This window comes from Mustela erminea, chromosome 5 (genome assembly GCF_009829155.1).
Source record: "Mustela erminea isolate mMusErm1 chromosome 5, mMusErm1.Pri, whole genome shotgun sequence".
NCBI classification, from domain to species: Eukaryota; Metazoa; Chordata; class Mammalia; order Carnivora; family Mustelidae; genus Mustela; species Mustela erminea.
The window spans coordinates 110,704,025-110,724,865 of NC_045618.1; the positions used below are offsets into that span (position 1 = coordinate 110,704,025).

The 20,841-nt window shown below is 39.5% G+C and overlaps 2 protein-coding genes and 1 long non-coding RNA gene across 8 annotated transcripts in view; 1 reads left to right on the plus strand and 2 right to left on the minus strand.

Annotated features, from left to right (window-relative positions):
- The window catches only part of PPP2R5E (protein phosphatase 2 regulatory subunit B'epsilon), a 143,284-nt gene extending 126,189 nt beyond the window's left edge, over positions 1 to 17,095 (minus strand). For 2 of the 3 annotated variants that reach the window (XM_032344431.1, XM_032344429.1), the window contains exons 1-2: positions 16,989 to 17,095; positions 14,608 to 14,771 (exon numbers count right to left, since the gene is read on the minus strand). In XM_032344431.1, the coding sequence (XP_032200322.1) occupies positions 14,608 to 14,764 (157 nt within the window). In that variant the 5' untranslated portion in view covers positions 14,765 to 14,771; positions 16,989 to 17,095. The remainder of the gene's footprint in view (positions 1 to 14,607; positions 14,772 to 16,988) is intronic. The other variant, XM_032344430.1, reaches the window with a different exon arrangement.
- Positions 420 to 9,024, minus strand: LOC116591499. The gene is made up of 3 exons (XR_004286032.1): positions 8,899 to 9,024; positions 2,795 to 2,797; positions 420 to 435 (listed from the first exon to the last, which is right to left on the minus strand). It is a non-coding gene; the product is annotated as an uncharacterized LOC116591499 (long non-coding RNA).
- Positions 16,682 to 19,109, plus strand: LOC116591497 (loricrin-like). Of its 4 annotated transcripts, none has more exons than XR_004286029.1 (2): positions 16,682 to 18,564; positions 18,752 to 19,109. XR_004286029.1 is itself a non-coding variant. In XM_032344432.1 (2 exons), exons 1-2 carry the CDS (start codon positions 16,787 to 16,789, stop codon positions 17,460 to 17,462), a joined length of 570 nt encoding a protein of 189 aa, XP_032200323.1. In that variant the 5' UTR covers positions 16,687 to 16,786; the 3' UTR covers positions 17,463 to 19,109. The 4 variants fall into 4 exon arrangements, 1 of the variants encoding a protein (XP_032200323.1); XR_004286030.1 differs by having other exon boundaries at positions 16,682 to 17,831; XR_004286031.1 differs by having other exon boundaries at positions 16,682 to 17,682.
- Positions 19,110 to 20,841: the final 1,732 nt, after the last annotated feature.

A 20,841-nucleotide genomic window follows, 5' to 3' on the forward strand; every position in this document is an offset into this window, starting at 1 on the left:
TCTGCCTGTGCTCGCTCTCTCCCCTCTCTCTCTCTGATAAATAAATAATAAAATCTTTAAAAAAAAAAAAAAATTACATGTATACAACAAATCCAGTAATTTCAGTTCATAAAAATAGTTTTAGGTAAAAAACTCACAAATAGAGAAAAAATTTCTAACACATGAAATTCATATTGTAAGCCACCTGCACCAAAGATACTTTTGCAAACTCCTAGCAACTCCTTTAAATTTCTTTTTTTCAGATTTTTCAGTGCTCCCACTTAATAAACGATGTTAGGTTAATGGCTGTGTTCTATCTCCAGGTAGCATCCACCAACCTCTTAACTTCATTCAGCAACCACCAACAGTCCTTCCCGAGGTTTCACAGTGACAATGTTCACTGTCATCACGCACATCCAACCCCCCAATTTCCCCAATGCACCACACACACCAGAGCTAGGCAAGACAGGTGAATTCACTGCTTTAACATCTGTCATAAAGCAACACAGTTCACACGTGCCTAGACTAGTCCTTGGGTTCTATAAAATACTGACTTTGACAGCTTCCAAATGTTACTTCACTCAAAAATTCTTTTTATTAGCAAATGTAACAGTGATAAGTTCCTTTACTTAAAAGATTTAGTTTATGGATAAGCTTAATGGATTTTAAAAAACAAACACCCACTTTCCTAAACACAGAACACAAAAATAGATCACCTTTACAAGATCCACTTGAAATCCAAGTCATAAAATACAGATTAAGTAGTACTGATAAATAATGATAACAGCAATGATAAAGATAGCTAACACTGACATAACACTCACCGTGATCTAGGCCCTGCTCTTAGCATTAACTATGTTAACTTGCTCAATCCTCAAAACCACCCTATGGAGAGGTTCTTGATCTTCCTTTTCTAAATGAGTAAAGTAAAACTTCAGGACTAACTCACCAACAAAGAGGCAAATAGCTGCTCAGTTATCCTTGTGTTTATGGAAAGAAAAGAATATCCATCATGAACTATGATACCCTAATGTGAAGAAATTATTCTCTTAACAGACAGTACATTATAAACAGCCTTGCTCAAAAACGGGGGGAGGGGAGTGGGAATGTCTTCACTCTCTCTACATTAACACATGTAAGAAAAATAATATTCCATTAAGTAAAACTGTAAAAAAAAAAAAAACATGGATTTCACTAAGATTGTGTTAATTTTGAATATAGATTTGCACTCACAGGAATGCACATTGTTTGACTTACCATGAAATGATTCTATAATCATTTTGAAATCCATTAACCATTGAGGTATAAGAGTGATGTTCTAAGTACTATCAAAACTCCAGACTCCCCCATTTTATTTATTTTGTTGGACTCTCTCACAGGTCAGAGTCTGAGATAATCCTAGATGAAGCTTTCCTCCTTATGTAAACCATCACAAATCCAGTTCTGCTTCAAGCACTAGTTCTGAAAGCACATACTCAATTTTTACCACCCACAGAATGCAGCACAGATAACGCTCAATAATTTAAATCATAATAGCTCGGGAAAACTTAAAATTAGCAAGTGATGAGGAGGTGGATTCAATTTTTAACTTCATTCAATTTGCCAAATTTAAAATACTTTCAATTATTTATTTTTCCAATCTTCACAGAAACCATAACACCACCAACGTTAATTGCTTTGCCTAACTGTGGTTTTACTGTTGCCTGCCTTCTCATTTAATGAACATCAACTGGTGTTGACAGTAATTCCAGCTCTAATCTTCTAAACTTTTATTCTCTTAATGAATTAAATCTATTGTATTATGTCCCCCACTATTCCAAGCAGCAGTTCATAAATCAGTGAATCAAAACACATGAAAACTTAAGATCATGTACTTAATAACAGAGTGCCATCTGGAGAGTATATGGGTTGACCCACAGATGGATTTTACTTAGTTTTAAAGGGACTCAGTATGTTTCTTACATTTTGTACATTTCATGTTTATAGCCTGTCAGTAAACTAGTAATTTTTTTTTTAAGATTTTATTTATTTGACAGAGATCACAAGTAGGCAGAGCGACAGGCAGGCAGGGGTGGGGAGGTGTGGGGGGGTGGGGAGCAGACTCCCTGCTCAGCAGAGAGCCTGATGGGGGACTCAATCCCAGGACCCTGAGATCATGACCTGAGCAGAAGGCAGATGCTTAACACACTGAGCCACCCAGGCACCCCTAGTAATGCTTTTTTAAGCAAGCAATCATCAATTTGTTCTCAAAGAAACCTCAGTATTATAAAATGACAAGCAAAGTGTTACCATAACAAGAGAATTTTTTAAAATTCCAACTCCAACAATAAGACTATCTCAAAGTAATTACAACACTGTTAACAAAAACAATTTTTAGCTTAACACAAGAATATATAAACATGAGGGGGAGATATTATTCCTCACGACTGGGTAGGGAATTTATGGGTGATTTATATACTCAGCGATCGTGTATTTACAGACAGGTACAAATGCTCTTAGGATCAAGGACAAACTTCAACCCAGCCAGAATGATTTGGCTCCAGCAACCTCAGTAGACCCATCAACCTTTGAACTCCAGCTACAATCAATGGCCTTTTGAGAAGAACCACATCCACCTTCTTGTTTTGCTCACCACGTTGTTGTCAGGGCAGTGCCTGGTGCATTACACTGCTTAGTACAAATGTGAGGAGTGAATGAACTGAATCACGCAGCCCACAGAACAATCACAAAAATGAGAACACAAGGCCCTTGTAGGAGACTACTTAGCCAGCTCATACAGTGACTCCTTTTACTCCTTTTACTCCTTTCTTCATACACACTTTGAAAAACATTTGCACACAATTCATTTCACTGAAACCTCATCATAATTTGAGAGTATGAGAACAGGGTCTATCACTCCTAAACCCAAAGGCATCTAAAGTATATACCATTTCTAGAACACCTCGCTAAACCAGGAAAGCCTAAATAAATTCCACCATTAGTTCAAATGCCTTTTACAATGTTAAGATAGAAATCTAAATACAACAAAATATAGCTCCACCCAACATCTTTAAGGAATCACTAAATCTAGGTAGTAATGCACTAAGTTTCCTCAGCAGCCAAAGCCTATGTCAAAGTTCCTTAAGCCTAAAACCTTAGAGACATATCCGCCTAGATCCAGCCACATGCCAGATAATTCTTAGGTCTACTGAGTTTCAGAACTTCAGCTCAACTGTTTTTGATTAAAATGGTGTCTTTAAGTTTTCTTAAAGTGAAACGAATATTGTTCCTGGATGACTGGTTACCATGAAGGATACTAGTTAGTTAAAACAGTTGTAGATGGAGTTGAAGAGGCGACGACAGAAGGATGCATGGAAGACAGCATAGTTCAGAGTATCAACACTTTCTTTTACTTTTTTTTTAAGATTTTATTTATTTACTTGACAGACAGAGATCACAAGTAGGCAGAGAGGCAGGCAGAGAGAGAGGGGGAAGCAGGCTCCCTGCCAAGCAGAGAGCCCGATGTAGGGCTTGATCCCAGGCCCTGGGATCATGACCTGAGCCAAAGGCAGAGGCTTTAACCCACTGAGTTACCCAGGTGCCTCCCTTTCACTTTTAAAAAGTCCTTTGTATAAATCTGCTTTCATTTTGACTTTGGCTCACAAATTAAGTATCCTTTGGATACATCACTATTATTCTGAAAAATTAACCTGATAAGACAAAGCAGGCTTCTGATCCTCAAAAGGAACTTCCCTTTTGCTACCAATGTCTTTGATTTCAAAATAGTCACTCATTCAAAAAGAAAAGTGTTTTTTGCTATGATTTCCAACCTGCGAATGTAAGATAGCTAGCTCCTCAGGAGCCTGAACTCACTCTGATTTCCTTACAACAAATGGCAAAGGAGGTATTTCCTTCCACTTCCAGATATTGTCTTCTGGAGGCAGTCCGGTAAAAGGCTAATTCCAAAGCCGCTATCTTCCTTATTAGAAGATAGGACTTTTTTCCTGAAATGCTGCCAAGTCCCAATTTTCTCCGTGTTTTTTTAATGTTTTAACATTTTACTTAGTGTTCCAGGCACCAGCAACCACGAATTAATTAAATTACAATGTAACACCACCAGAAGGTAAAAGTCTCTCATGATGCCTACATAAATAGATAAACTTTTGCCAGATCTCTTCCCTCACAAGATCTGAAACAAGATGCAGGTCCTCAGGAGTGACTCAAAGAAAGATCGATGACAGAAAGATAAAGGAAGTAATATTTATTACACAACCAACTGTGTATTAGGCAACCTACCCACATTATCTCCCTCCTCACAACCACATTGGGAATTGTGAGTCCCATTTTACGGAAGATGTTAAATAACTAAATAACTAAGCTCAGTTCACAAAGCCAGATTACTACCTAGACTTGAACCGCCACCCTTTCCTACTTAAGCTAGCTCCTAAGGATGTAAAGATGAATGGCAAAGAACACCACTGCCACAGTGCTCCACAGTGCTACCAGGTTACCAAACCCAAACCATTCCATGACTGACAGGACTTTATCAGGACAGCGTGAGTCCCACAGGATCCAGAGTGGCATCTTCCCCTCTCTCCCTGCCTCTCCCTCACCTCTGCAATCATCAATACCGGCTACCCTTCATGCCTGCCTCTTAGCAGCACTGCTTAGCCTTTCTAAGGAGCCAACTCTGAGGTCTGCTACTCTTCTGTGACTCCTTCCGTCACTCTTTCCGTCACTACCCACCACCCACACGGCTATTACTGGCCTGGCTGCTAGCCCTCTTCTCTTCTCCACTTCTCTTTTCATCACTTCAGTCTCCACACAATTTTCAAGGTTCTGGCAAGAGGCAGTAAAATAGTTCACTTGGTAAATCATCCTAGTACAGCAAGAGCAGGATGGTGGTTAGCTCCAGTGCTCACCCATGTTCATGCACAAAAAGAGAGAAGGCACTGGCTTTGGGACCAGAGAGGCCTGCAGTCCCCATCCTGGCTCTCTCTGATGTGATCAGGAAGTCATAGAGCCCTCAGGTAACGACAAACATCCCTTGTTATTGGTTCTGTTGGGAAGCTTCAGTGTGACACCAGGAGCTTTACAGTATCACTTTGCTACTGCTCAATAAATCTTGCTTGCTTTGCTGCCTACCAAAAAATTAACTGATTAATTAATTAATTCTCTTTGACATCAAAAAGAACGAAAAGGAGAAACAAGCAGAAATTTTTTGTCAGGCGATCTTCCTTCTACAGAAAGGAACTATACGACAAATTCTCTCCTCAAGTGAGAAAACCAATACCCACCACCCAAAGCAGTAGCTCCTAGCCTTCAGGGAAACTCCTTGGAGAACCTGATGAAAGCTCTGAACCCCTTGTCCATAAAAATGACAATCTGTACAGAGACATAAAATACCGCCTGGAATTTCAAGAGAGTCAAGGGCCCTCCGCAACCCACCCATCAACAGCAAGGTAAGAGTCCTCAACAAAGAACCATCTCCATACTTTTTTTTTTTTCATCTATGTACTTCTTAAATGGGCAAAATCTTAATTCAGATTTTGTTTCTTTACGGTGCAACAAATTTAAAAACCTGGACAAAAACCTCAAGAACGTAAAGAAAAGTTTTCTCATTCCACTCTTCACATCTCTCTGGCTTAGAACAAAATGCTACAAAATACGGCTCTACAGCTGAAGAGGTTCTCTCTTCCAGGCAAAATCTCAAAACAAAGATGTGCTCAGGGCCAATGCATGTGTTGGGGGGATGGGTAAAGGAAAAGGAGGTACCAGAATTAAATATTAGATCATCTATACATTTTATATTTCAATATCATCTTTTTAAATTTTCTGTATTTGTGTATTTTCTTAATGTGCATTATAGTTGTCTAATAGCACATGTATTCTATACATAAACAAATACATACGTTATTTTTTACTGATATGAGTAAGCAATGACAAAAAAAGATTTGAGGGGCGCCTGGGTGGCTCAGTGGTTTGGGCTGCTGCCTTCGGCTCGGGTCGTGATCTCAGGGTCCTGGGATCGAGCCCTGCATCGGGCTCCCTGCTCCGCAGGAAGCCTGCTTCCCTCTCTCTCTCTCTCTCTCTCTCTGCCTGCCTCTCTGCCTACTTGTGATCTCTGTCTGTCAAATAAATAAATAAAATCTTTAAAAAAAAAAAAAAAAAAGATTAGAGATCCTGTCCTAGTAGATGACTTGCAAAATAAACTTATCAAACAATAATTTTACCTGGTAACCCTCCACGAATGGAATTTCCCTTGGAAATAATTCCATTCTCTACTTTATGCTCTTATTCCTGAAATGAGAAGCCAGTCTGAAACTGATGTTAACTGAACAGTAATGCTGAGATTGTTCCATAAGAACTAGTTCTCCTTTTGGCTTTAAGAGTCTGATTTGCGGGGCGCCTGGGTGGCTCAGTGGGTTGAGCCGCTGCCTTCGGCTCAGGTCATGATCTCAGAGTCCTGGGATCGAGCCCCGAGTCGGGCTCTCTGCTCAGTGGGGGGCCTGCTTCCTCCTCTCTCTCTGCCTGCCTCTCTGCCTGCTTGTGATCTCTGTCAAATAAATAAATAAAATCTTTTAAAAAAAAAAGAGTCTGATTTGCAGAGTTCTACATGCTCCATATTTTTCTTCCTTAAATGGAAATAACCCGTGTAAAGTATTGAGAGAATAGAAATCAACTGAAAAACTCAGGTAAGCATTTTTCTATAACACAGCTTTTCCTGCAACTGTAACAGTTAATATTCTTCAACTCCTACTATGTATCTAACACTGAGATAAATGTTTTAGTTACTTTATGGCACTTAATCTGACTATATGAGGTGGGTTCTAATACTCTCCTAATTGGGAGATAAAAGAAAACTTTGCTTAGACATCACATTAAGTGTGAAGAGCCTCAAAATTCAAACCCATGGGTATGCCCCCTCAGGGCCTCCATTCTTACCTTGGGGAGGCCACCTGTCTCACTTAGATAACATGTTATATGTATTAGGCACTTATTGTTACATATTGGGCAAAAATAAAATAACATAATAACATTATTTTTATCCCATCAATATGTTCATCACATGTCTAATTCTACTGTAATATAAAAATACAATCCCATATTTGTTTTCAGGAAATCTGCAAATACGAAGGGTAGAAAAGTATTAAGTAGTAAAACAGGATGCTATGCCATCATTTACAAACAAACCAAAGAACTACCTTACCCAGCATTTTAGAAATATCTAGAAACTTTACTCTTCTTTTGCACGCACTACAAAATCTAATTAATATTAAGAGCTAACGTTATTGTAAGACAGAAGTTTTAAAGATAAGAAAATTTAACCATAAAACCCTGTTCTGAAAGTCCATTATAATATTCAGATATGCTATTCCCTCTTAAACTATGTAAAGAAAGAAAGTCTGGTGATTTGATTAGCCCTCAATTCAGTCCTCAAACATCAGCAGAAAAAAGTGTTCCATCTGCTACAAAAGGCCAAGTGATGAGTCCCCTAAGTAAAAGGAATCACTCTTAGTATGTCACATATAAAATCCCCTCTATCCTCTCCCCACAAGATATTTCCGTTCCTAACCTGAAACATTCAGAATTACCAAAGCGTAAGTCCTCACTCAATATTTTAAGTGAACACTCAACAATTTGATCCTTTAAAAATATCAAGTCTTCATTAAACAAGTTTGTAACTTTGTGTAAATTATAACTTGAAATAAAACTTGCATGACCTGGATTTGGGGGGGAAAAAATTTAGTACTTAGGAAGAAAAAAGAAATGTTCATACTATTATCACTAACAATTTAGATGTCAACCCACAATGTTAACTGGCCAACAAATATTTATTGAATGCCAACTATGTACTAGGCACTAATCTAAGCCCTAGAGGTACAGAAATAAGATTTCTACACTGAAGATTATATTCTAATGGGGCAGGAGAAAGAGATAACACACAAGTGAACTAACAGAGAAACTAATTTCAGATTATAAATATAATGCAAAAAACGATAGACTGATAGGAACTTCAAAGACGACTATTTTTTTAAAAAAGTCAGGAGGGCCAGTTCCTAAGAAAGTCCCATGGTGCAATGAAACTTGAAGAATGACACTAAGTCAGGGAAAGAAAGTTCTAGGTAGAAAGGGACACCTCACCTTACGAAAAGATTAATTTGGCACCTAAATATTTTATGTCTGGGCTGAGTCATACACTGGAGAGATCCACATTATGATGAATTCTGTTTATAGCTTACCATGTTTACTGTTATGTGTCTAATGGATATGTGTACATATACAGCTAACATAATACTCAGAAAATAAGAATACAATTCCCAATCTTTTGGTCTAACCCAAAAGTTCTTAACTGGGGAAAGAGCAAGAATCATACGGCAAAATCGTCTAGAATCTGAGATAAGCAGTGAACTGTGCTCTCACAAAAAAAAGCCCACTCACAGAAACTTCACAGATTAATTTTAAGAGGGTCTTAGAACATAAAAGCCCAAACACAATGCCCATACCTCATCCCCAACCAGAAATCCATGAACTCAAGGTTACAAACTAAGCAGTAATTATCATACTCAGATGGTATATGAATACAAGTTGCTATCCTACTTTTAAATGATTATAAATCAGGTATGCTTACTCTCAAAATCTTTTGGCCCACATACAACTCTATGTGGGACTTTTCTCTATGCTATAAATTATTAGGATATATAAAGAAAAAACATTTCCCCCTAAAAGTAAATGAAATACCTCCTCACTACAACTAAGTATAATCTTTCACACATGAAGACACAGCAACTGACATTTGGTTTTGTGCAAAATCTTATAATTTCTTCCCAAAAAGAAAAATGTTGCCACATTGTCACAAAGGCTGCAAAGCTGAATGTTATTACCTATTAACTTATATTCTTCTAGTTCAGAAGAAAACTTATGATTATTTCTCAAAACCACACACACTCTTTCACTTACCAATTTAGCTATCAAAAAAACATGTATCATTAATCCAAGGTACAAACTAGAACAATGGGTTGTTTTTTTTTTTTAAGATTTTTAAAAATTTATTTGACAGCACAAGAGAGAACAAAGCAGGGGGAGCAGCAGGCAGAGGGAGAGGGAGAAGCAGGCTCCCTGTGGGGCTCAATCCCAGAACTCCAGGATCTGAACCGAAGGCAGAGGCTTAACCGACTGAGTCACCCAGGTGCCCCTAGATCAATGGTTCTTAACCTTTCTTGATTCAAACACCCCTTTGAGAATCTGAAAAATACACTGTAATTCTCCCATTTAAAAAATGGATATACACATACAAAATGTGCATCTCATTTCAGGCTGCAAAGTGCATTTCAAATTCAGCGAAAGGTTTAAGAATGTCTTCATCTTCTACAGAAGACTATTACCACTGATTGCTTCTGGGAAGGGCAAGTTAGGAGAACCAAGTCAGGAAGATTTTTCACTATACATCCTTTCGTATTCTTTGAGATCTGAACCATGTAACTATATTACCTATTCAAAAATAAATTTTAAAAAAACCAATACACTAAAAAATGTAGCAGGATACCAATGTATTTGGTGAGGATCTCCAAATAAAAGTGTTTAAAATAATCTATGAAATTCAATAGATTTGCAAACTGCTTCTCCCAATTTTTTGGTTGAAAAAGATTCATCCCTACAAAACATGGTCTTGTTTCATAGTTGAGAAATTTCCAATTTCAACTTTTTGCTGAAAAAATATAAAAAGTGAAATAATAATTCCACATTGTTCATATTTTAACTTCTAAAATCCCAGTCAAATAACGCTAGCTAGTATTTACTGAATGTGGCATTGCCATATCTACTGACTACTACTATCATCCCCACTTGATAGTCAAGAAAACCAAGGCTCTCAGGAGTTAACATACTTGTCCCATACAACATAACTAGTGAGTAAGGCAGGACTCTTCCAAGTAACAAGGCCCATGTGCTTTCCCCCAGGTGACACTGCACAGTACAAGGAAAATGGCAAACACTAAAATAAAGGACATTATTCCTTAAGAAAATAATGTCATCATAAATACACCCTAAGGCACTAACCCATTATAACAATTGGGACTTACTTCTGCATATTCCTTCCTTACACACTACACAAAGCAGAAATGGATGAAAAAGAATGATCCCCTCAACAAATCAGAAAAGCATCAACATTAGTTTTAAATTGGGATTTTTAAAACCTCACAAACTGTCACCCTAAAAAATAAAAATGTAAGCTGAATCACAAGCCTAGAGATTAAAAAAAAAGAAGAAGAAAAAAAGGTTTTCATTGAAGAAGGAATTTAAAGAAACACTGTTACAGATCTAAAAGTTTTAACACCAAGGGGCAGAGTTTCTGCTGAAGAGTACCTTCAGTCATGACAGTTTTTGGAATGTTTAATTATTGAATGTCTGAACTATTAGGAAAATGCCTTAAAAACATATAAAGAATTATGAGGCTAGAAATAATGACATACTCTCATTATAATTCCACCTTCAAAGAGGTGGTTCTTGTCAAAAATATTTCACTCAAATCTAAACTTGCATAAGCTATTAATTAAGGTCAAAGAAAGAAGGAAACAGGTCATAGGGAGGATGGGGGCGGGGGGGATTAATCACCTAACCTAGTAGTACTACTAAGGCTACTACTACTTAGTATTACTATGATGATAATAATGATAAATATGTGTGTATATATTTACTAAGTGTTTTTTTTTATTTTTTTTAAGATTTTATCTGTTTATTTGTCAAAGAGAGAACATACAAGCAAGGGAGCGGCAGGCAGAGGGAGAAGCAGGCTCCCCACTGAGCAAGGAGCCCAATGTGGGACTCCATCCCAGAATCCTGGGATCATGACCCCAGCGGAAGGCAGATGCCTAACCGCTGAGCCACCCAGGCGCCCCTCCCTAAGTGTTTAGTTTAACTATCCTTATAGACATGGATAATTGTCAAAGCTTGTTTCGTATCATGCTGTGTAGGCACAAGGAAAGCATACAAGCCTTTACATAAAGCACTCAAACTTTTACTAATTCCCCTTGAGTAAAAGTCCTTCAAGTTCAAAAACTTTAGGAGTCTCTGGAAACATTTTCAAAAGTATATAAAGACAGAGAAAATTCAAATGTTTCTATTTCATTATAAATTGCTAAGGAAAACCAGCTATATTCACAGAACAACATGCTAGCATTGCTTTCTGTTGAAAGTAACATGGTTGATATAAATTACAAGACCCCACCTATCAGAAAAGAGCAAAAAAGATGAAACCTTTCCTTTAATTTTGCAAGTGAAGAGACTTTTAAAATGCTAAACACTGGGGCGCCTGGGTGGCTCAGGTAGTTGAATGTCTGCCTTCAGCTCCCAGGATCAGGACCCACGTTGGGCTCTATTGCTCAGCAAGAAGTCTGCTTCTCTCTCTCACTCTCCCTCTGTACTCTGTCTCTCTCACACATAAATAAATAAAGTCTTAAAAAATAATAATAATAATAAATAAAATGCTAACAGCCATTATTACATATAAACCAGTCAAATATTATGATGCATATAATAAACATTCTGATAAGGGATACATACAAAACAAGTAATCGTTAATGAATACCTAATGTTTCAATTTTCAAAAATTACATATTAAAAAGATGAGTTACAAAATAATACAATTTCTGTTTCAAAGTCCCCTAAAATTAAAGATCTTAAGGACATGAATTTGACTTTATTCTTTAATGCAACCCACAAAATTCACCTGCCATTTATATTACAGTACCAAACAAAATTAATTCAAACCTTCCTATTTGGTCAAAGCAATACTAAAAAAAAAAAAAAAAAAAAAGCAATACTACAGAAAATTACATCAGTTACTACCTTTGGCATGCGCACATAATTTGTTCTGGTTTCTCCTAAGGAAATAGTAAAAAATAAAATAAAGAAATTCCTCCTGTATTTTCTTTATATTCCATAAATTATTCCCTGAAGTGAGAAAACTGCACACAAATAAAATTCAATCCATCGTATGAAAAACAAATGTCATTTAACAAATAAATTCTCTGTAAAAATCAAGAGCAAGTAAACATTTCTGAAATCTACATCTGACTGTTACTTCTCTGTTATTTTACAGATAGGGAAATCGAATTTATGGAATGCTTTCCAGAATATTTTCCCATAACACACTTACTACATAAGAATCATTTTCAGTCTGTCTGGAATTAAGCTGTGGATATATCTAGTACTACATGGTCCTGTTATGCTCCAATTCTCCCACGCTGGCAAAATACACAAGTTCACAAAAATGATATTCCTGGAGAGCAGGGTTCTTGGAAATTTTTCAATATTACCAGACTTCACTTAAAAAAGGGAAAAGGATATACAAATAGCCAGTAAGCACATGAAAAGATGTTCAACATCATTCATTAGTCATAAGGGAAATGCAAATCAAAACCACACTGAAATACCACTTCACACACACTATGATGGCTATTATTAAAAAAAAAAAAACAAAAAAACAAGTGTTGGTGAGGACGTAGAGAAATTGGAACCCTTGTGCATTGATGGTAAGAATGTAAAATGATACAGCTGCTGCGGAAAACAGTCTGGCAATTCCTTAAAAATTGAAATATATGATCTAGCAATTGCACTTCTGGGCATGTACCCAAAAGAAGTGAAAGCAGGGGCTCAAAGAGACACTTGTACACCCATGTTCACAGCAGCATTCACAATAACCAAAAGGTGGAAATGGGTCCCCAAGTGTTCACTGACAGATGGATAAATAATATATGGTATATACACAAAGCAGAATATTATTCAGGCTTAAAAGGAAGGAAATTCTAACACACGCTACAACAAGGATAAACCTTGAGGACATTATGCTAAGGGGAATAATCCAGTCACAAAAAGACCTAGAGAACAAATCCATAAAGACAGAAAGTGGAATGGCGGTTACTTACTGAGGGGCAAAGGGGAGGGGAGAATGGAGAGTTAGTGTTTAATGGATAGAGTTTCAGTGGGGGGAGATGAAGAAGTTCTGGAGGTGGGTGGTGGTGGTGGGTGCCCAACAATGTCAGTGTCCCTAACGTCACACTTAATGCATACATAAAATAGTTAAAATGGTCAACTTTGTTAGGTATATTTTACCATGATTTTTTTTTAAAAATGAGATATGGAACAACAAAATTTTAAGAAGTGCCAAATTCTTCTCACCCATGCCTTTTCACTACCCACAAAACCAATTAGTGGTCAGTTCAGTTCGAACGTAAATGTCTGCCATAAGCCCCAAGAAATAAATATAACAATAAAGTTTAAAATTCTTTTTAAACCTAAAACAGTTTAATCGTCTTCCTCAAAATAAAGTCCTTTGCCAGACAGGCATGCTAATAGCTCTTATATGTCTAGTTCGATTAAAAAAGTTGCCAAGGAATCCATACGCCTCTCAACTTTGTATTTCAAGCTTTATCCTTAGAGTTTTTCCTTCATTTGTTTTCTGAAGCCTCACAAAGACTTTTTCATTTTTACCAGCAAAACCTTTAGCTAAAATTTTCTCCCCCACAAACTCATAAGAGCTCATCTCTACAAACTAGTACATGTATCATTTTTACAGTAATCAGAATTCATTTAGTTTCCACCAATTCCAAGTATATACCTCAGAATCTCATTTGTGACTCTAACTCCCAAAAAAAAAAAAAAAAAAAAAAAAATTCACATGGGGAAAAATAGAAGCCTGAAATATCCTAGGCTAAATTTTGAAGATCTTTTCTAGTCAAACTCCAGTTCTTCTTACAATACCTTCTAATTTCACAAACTGTTTCAGAAGTAAATGTTCATTAACAAATCAGGTTTTCTGGTTTCCTCTGAGCTACGAAAGTGTACTGCTTTGTTCATGTTCCCTTTGTCCTCACTCTTAAGTGTCCAGCAGATAAAAATCTACTTTCAAAGGCAGATTCCAACAGTTTCCATGCTATAAATACTACATTCTGATATATTTCAACCATGTCTGTTCATAAACATAAAGCAAACAAATGAAAATTAAAAAGAACAAGAAGTGTCCACATATACATACCAAAGGCTGAAAGGCCCAATTTAGAAACAGCAAATCTCATATTAAAAACTTGTCCTTAATTCATTCCAAAGTAAAGACAAAAGTAGTATTAAACGAGTATGATCATGTTTTCTACATGTATTATCTGAAAACACAATTACAACCATTTTTTATTTTTAAAAATGAATTCTTTCAATCACCACTTTCTGTATGTAAGTTAATGGTATCATCTCCTCTCCTAAGTCTACTTCCTGTGACTAAAACTGTACAATTTGTAGCTGTTATCACATATATGATGTATATATACCTAAATGTCAAGAAAAAATGAAAAACGCAGACCCAGGCATCTTAAAGTTTCTCTGGCATTCAGTTTTTCTCTTTATCAGCGTGAGAGAGGGTCCTGATAACAGGTTTCTTTACATTTGTTCACAGCTATTTATATTAAATTGAGCCCTTTAAAAAGGAAAGTGGGTCTATCTGCCCACAGAGCAGTAACTTCAACAGGTCCGAAATCTCCCCTCCCTTCAATCTGCCACACAGAACTTTAAAAATATGGAATTCTGCAAAAAGAAGATTAAATACAAATATATAAAGATCAACTGGAAAGGAATCCATCACCTGGTCATGAGCCTTACCTTTTAGCAGCGGCAGAGGTGTTAACTCAATAGGCTTGCCTTGAGACCTAAACTGTGAGGAACTTTGCGACCTCTTCTGTCTGGCTTTTCTGACGGACTTCCGAGAAAATCCGTCTACTTTATCCACTGATGGAGGAGTAGATGGTGCTGAGGACATATCCCTACTGAAGAGAAAGAGGTATCATAAACATATTCCCAAGGTGGAAGCATACGCGTGAATTACACAAATTCGAAAATTCCCATAAACAATATGCATGAAAATTGGAATGTGTGATGAAGAAAGCAATTAAAATCAATTAAGAAAAGTCATACGTTCAATGGGGAAACATGAAAATTTGATGATAAACAGAAGGAATTTAATTAAGTACCATATAAGCAATATTGTAGTTCTAATGCACAGGCTGCTCCCATTCTGATAAGCATTAAAGATGTTCACTGACACTTGAAGAAGTCTTCTAAGTCATCTACTCATTTTCTAACTGCACAGCTCTTCTCATCTTGAGATTCCTGAAGTAATTCTGGAGCTATTCTGCCACTGGAAAACTTCCATCGATACTCCCAAGATATTTAATATTATAAATGGGCTCTGGAGTTAAAACCCTTTTTGTACTTCAAGAATCTACCAAGTGATACCAAGTATCACAGCAAGGTGAAATTTACAAGTACTGAAACTATGTAGGCACGACTTTTAATGCAATGTGCTGTGTTAGCTATGATAAACTATACCGCACCAGAAATGAGGACAGGTTAGATTACTTTAAACAGAACACATAAAAAGCATAATTAGAAGCATTTCAAAGAAGTCTTCTTTTTGAATGAAGCCATCTTAAGTTATTAAAGCTTAATAAACAGAATTCTGATGAAATCGTGCACCAAAGTTGAAAACATAAATTCACACCCTACTTTGACAACCAAGTTGAATTCCCTTTAAGTTCATCATCAGATATTAATTTTCATTCCATCAAGCTGATAGAACAGTTCTTTTAGATTTTTTTAACATTCTCAAATTATTAAAATGAAGGCTAGTTCCTAAAAGTAACAAGACTTAAGCTCAATTTCATTCTCCAATTTAAACATATGCCATCATTTCCATGGCACTGAGGCTCCATGCAAGATTAATGGCAGACTTGAATAAAAATAATGCATATGGGGGAAATACCGAAATGCAATTACTCACCTGTCATTCCAATACATAAGATAAGTGTTTTCTAACCTCTAAATTAAAAGGTAAAGGAGTTTCTTCCTGAACATGCATGAATAATAAAAAGTTATCTGGATTATCCGGATTCCGACAAAGTAAAAAAATAACAAAAATTCGTTAAACAAAACCCAGGATCTTAAGGTTTGGAATTTTGAAGTCTTGTTTGATTCTCTTTAAAAAAAAAAAAAAAAAAAAAGTTTTTAGAAAGCTACCTAATTTAGCCTTAAATAAAATGGGACAGATTCAAAATGGAATTGCATACTATGAATGACTATGATAGAAGTAAGATCAGTTAAAATTTTTCACAATGACTGCATCAGCAAGAAGTTCCACATCTCATCTCTATGTTGTAAATTTAGGTGCAGCTTTTCCAATGTGGTATATGAATTATTTAGATTTCATTTAACCCAAACAACGCAAGATTTCGGTAAACCCTGTTCCTCCATCACTCTTTTTGTCTTTTCTTTATTCCTCACCTCCCATCTCTAAAGATGATTTATTGCTGGCATTTTTTTTTTTTTTAAACGCATTTGCCCCTTCTGCCCGCGGCCCAGAATAAACGTCAAGGATCTCAACCCTAAAGCGCTGCAGAACTGAACTTGCAGTAGCAGTGGGTCCGTGCAAAGCCCGGAGAAACAGGTTTCGCCCTGGACCAGAACGCCAGAAGCTTTATCATCGTCTAAGCAGCGGGCACGGGGCATTTCCAAGGTTCAGGATAATCCAAGGGGGGTGCTGGGGTGGAGGAGAGAGACAGGGAAGGGGTTGGTCTGTAGGGATGCCGACATACTCCCTTTGCTACCCCCCCCCACCCCGCCCCAAGCCCTGGAGAAGATAAGCTGTTACAGAATCCTCCTCACTACATCAATCGCCCCCCCTCCGCTGGCTTCCCCCCGCCCCCCGTCAGTGGATAAAGGGGGACAAGAATATGCCTCCAATGCCGGAAGGTGGGGGGGGGCGGGGGGAGGAGAGGCAGAGTAAATGGGCGGCATCGTCAGAAGCCTTTGCAGGTAAATCAGACAAGTGGGACGGGCGCTCCCTCTCCCACACCCCACCCCACCCCACCGCACCCCTCGCCTGCGCCGGCCAGGCCTTCCCGAAGCCGGTGTTCTGCAGGTTCCTGAGGAAGACCTGGAAGAGGAAAGGAAGCGGGCGAGCCGAGGTGCTGGAGAGACGAAGTTACCTTGAAGCTTCTGGGGAAGAATCCGAAGATGATCTGTGGTTTCGAGGGGAGACCGGTGTGAGGGCCGCAGCGGGGGCGGGTGGCGGGACCGGGACGTGCGGGGGGAGGTCCGGACAGCGGCGGGGTGCCCGGGGCGACGGCTGTCCGGCGCGGCGTCCCTCCGGTTCCGCGGCGGCGGCGCCTCTAGGCCTCACGGCCGGACCTGAACCTCAGCGCTCCGGCGGTGGCGACGGCGGCGGCAGCCTCACGATCCTCCCCCGCGGACCCGTCCCATCAAATCGGCACCGACCCCGTTGCGGCTCCGCCGGCGGCTCCTCGCTCACATTCCCGGCGGGCGGCGCCTCTGCTCGTTGCCCCGGACCCGGCGGCGGCGGCGGCGACGACGTGGGGAGGGGGGAAGGGAGGGAGGAAGAGTGGATCCGCAGCGGCAGCAGGAGAAGGAAGGAGAAGGAGGAGGAGCCGCTGGAGCTGTAGCCGCCGCTGCCAGAGCCGCCCTTTGGTACCCGCGGTGGGTCCCCGTCAATGCCCCTTTCTCTCTCCTATTGTCAATATCACCGGGCGGCTGAGTCCATGGCACACGCGCAACCGAACCTTCTGGCCAGCAGCGCCCGCCTCCGGCGCCCGCTCACTGGAGGCTTCAAACGGGAAGCGAGGCCTCATTGGCCCGCGTCCGCCTTCACTCCCATGCCAGCAGGTTCGTCTGAGAGCCGATCAGGGATTGGCGGCGGGGGGGCGGAGAAACAGGAGGGTGGGAAGAGACAAGGCCGAGGATTGGGCTGAGGCGAGAAGGACCCGGATGCAGCCGCGATCTCCGGCCGCGCTGCTGCAGCTTCCGCCAGGCGGGTGGGTAGACTGTAGTACGGGAGCACTGCAGCCCCTAGGCCGTTGAGGAGCTCCTGAAACCCGGGAGGTGTGCGACTGATAGATCAATGGGATGGCTGGGTTTCCACGCAGTGCGGCTTCTCTGGGCGGCGGTTGTCTTCAGCGAGAGGATTCCAAGGGCAAGGGTCGGCTGAGGGTGGGGGAGGCCCCTGGGCCTTGGATCCGCCCCCTTCAGCAGCTAGGCTGGCCGGTCTGGGCTTGAGGAGCCCCAACTCGGGACGGGTACCAGCGCTGAAATAAGCGCAGAAAGAAGGAAGATGTCCTGCCCGCGCCTGTGCACCACTGTGTCAATGGGCCCCTTGCAGCACGCCCTGAAACCTCCAGCAGTCGCTCTTCCCTGAACCTTGTGGGAGTCCTGGCACCGAAATCTGAACCTCTGGGCCTGGGCCAAGGGTTGGGTATCGCTTCGAATTCTGACTCACCTCGTCTCCGTTTCCCTAAACCTCTCTTTGAGTATCAGCTCCCTGAAGCTCCTGCAAGCCACGATAGCGGCTAGCCCAGTGTAGCTCTTGCAGGAGGGATCGCTGTGCCTGTGCTCTGCAATCATTTATCCGGATCAGCTACGTGGGCCCTCCTGCTGCACGGAGCTCAAGGAAACCCAGCTCCAGACTGCACGAGCTTTGTGAGATTTTAATTGGCAAACTGGATCCGAAAGAGTTTATGGAGAAAACTTCTCTCAACTCTAGCTAGACAAGTAATAAAATACTTAGGGATGTGTTTACGTGCTTGGTGAGCCCAAACCCAAATGGTGCAATTCCAGATAATGTTATTGGGGCTCTTCGTTCCATTTGAATGCACGCGGGGCACATCTTTTTTGGGGGTTGGGAGGGGTGGGCTTGAGGCAGGAAGAAACAAATTCTTTTTTTTTTTTTTTTTTTTAGGAAGAAACAAATTCTTAATGGTAACTACTAATGACAGATCACCAGTTGCTGAAAACTTGGAAGACGAAAAATATTTTCTAACATTTATAAACCCTGTTAACATTTTGATGTACTTCCCTCCAGTGTTTTTTTTTTCCTTTAATTTTGTATGTTTTGTTCTGTAGCCTAGTTTTTCCCCCTCAGCGTTTTATCATGTTTTCTATACAGTTAAGAAATAAGACTATGTACCATATGTACAAGTAACAACAACAGCAACAAAATGCATTTCTTGTTTGTTTTAACAGTGAGGTGTTGCAAATTTTTATTCACACTCCCGTAAATGGATCATGAGTGAAAAATAAAATTGTGTGCCATGAAAGATTTTTTTTAAAAATCCGTCTTGAACAAATGGGAAACAGGAAAAGATCACTTTCTTAAGTAGAAGTGGTTTCCTCCTACTGAATCCAGATGATTACCCACTGTATAGATAGTACCCATTTTTGCCCTGCAAAGTTCATCACTAGGCCTTATAAAAGTGGCCTTCCTTGCATCTCGGTTTCATATACCAGTCTCCATGAAAAGTTCAGGGTCCCAGCCATGCAGAACTTTTATGCTCAGTCTCTGACTGAGGGAAATGCAGAATTAAAACCAAGGAAGATTTTAAAGCCAACTCCATTTCCCTTGGCAACAGTTGGACCGTCAAAGAGTAGTGCACGTTTGAAATGCTCACAGCTGTTGCTTAGAACATTTCACATTTTGCAGAGTGGGGATTTTGCTTGAAAATTATGGATCTCTATAAAGAATTCATTTCAAAACTCTTTCATTTTCTAGAAAATGGCTGAGTAACTGAAATGAGCAGGTCTTTTAAAATGGGAACATCCTTGCCTATGTGAGAAATTGTTCCTTGGACAATATTTTCTAAAGGAGGTCCATGCAAGCCAGGGTTGTCTATGTTCCAGGAATAGTACAAGGCAATCCATTTGGAAAGCAGAAGAAGAAAATATGGAGACATCTGCTTATGCTTAATTCTAATTGAGAAGTAGTCCTTTAGATCAATTAATATTTTATATACAGAATAAGTGACCCTGCACTCAGTCCATGGAATCATCTCTTGACCTAGAACAGCATAGGAGATGTCCTCAAGGAAAACTGGAAGTTACCCATTTCCAGGGGTGGGCAGTGGAAATCCCACCCAGTCAGTCCCGGTCAACAGGTAGTGACTAATTGCAACTTGCTAGGTTCAACTTAATGTATTTACTGATGGTTTTACCCAGGCTTGGTTTAACCTGTAGAGAACAGACAAACACCTTTACCAGGGTCCTTTGTAAATAAACCACAGGAAAACAAACACTGCAGAACACTTCTAATACTAGATCTTTGACAGCCACATTTCAAAGTTAAAATAACAATCTAATAAATCTAACCAAGTTTCTAAGAAAATATATATCAAATTCATCAATGAGATTATTTGAATGAGGATTTATAACCACTGTCATTGACAATGCCTTTTACCATACGCATATATTTTGACTGAATCATAAATGAAAGCTTGTACTTTATAAGCAAATATACATATCTTTGGTTAGAAATTGCTTCCAAAAAATATACTGATGGGAATAAATGATCAAAAAAAGTTTAGAGACTTGTTACTCAAAATATATATATATATACAAAAAAAACCCAAAAAAACTTACAGTCATCTGGGAAGCCATTATCGAGTGACAAAACACTGTTCATTACTATCAGATGAAAGAGCTCACTTCCCAGATACCAAGGCTGAGCTTATCGTGGATCTACTGAGACTATCAAATGGTGGCTGACTGGTGAACTAAAGAAGGGTCAGATAATAAGCAGAAACATCATCAAACCAATTCTCAGCCACCAGAGGAGGAAAAGATCTGCACTGACAAGACATCACAGAGGTTGACAAGCCCAATGTTTGTGTTGGGGAAGTGGGCTTTGGGCTGAGAGGGAAGAAAGATGAAAAAGCCTGAGGCAAGAGCTGCTCTCTGGAAAAACAAGAAAATTACACAGCTAGTGTAGACACAGGACTGTGCTGTAATATTTCTCTGAGCCACATTTATCTACACTGGCAACACCCTGAGCAGTGA

Coding starts and splice junctions, on each gene's coding strand:
- LOC116591497 (XM_032344432.1), top strand. CDS start 16,787: ATGGGCGGCATCGTCAGAAGCCTTTGCAG. Junction 16,816..16,921: donor ATCGTCAGAAGCCTTTGCAG/GTAAATCAGACA, acceptor GGTGTTCTGCAG/GTTCCTGAGGAAGACCTGGA.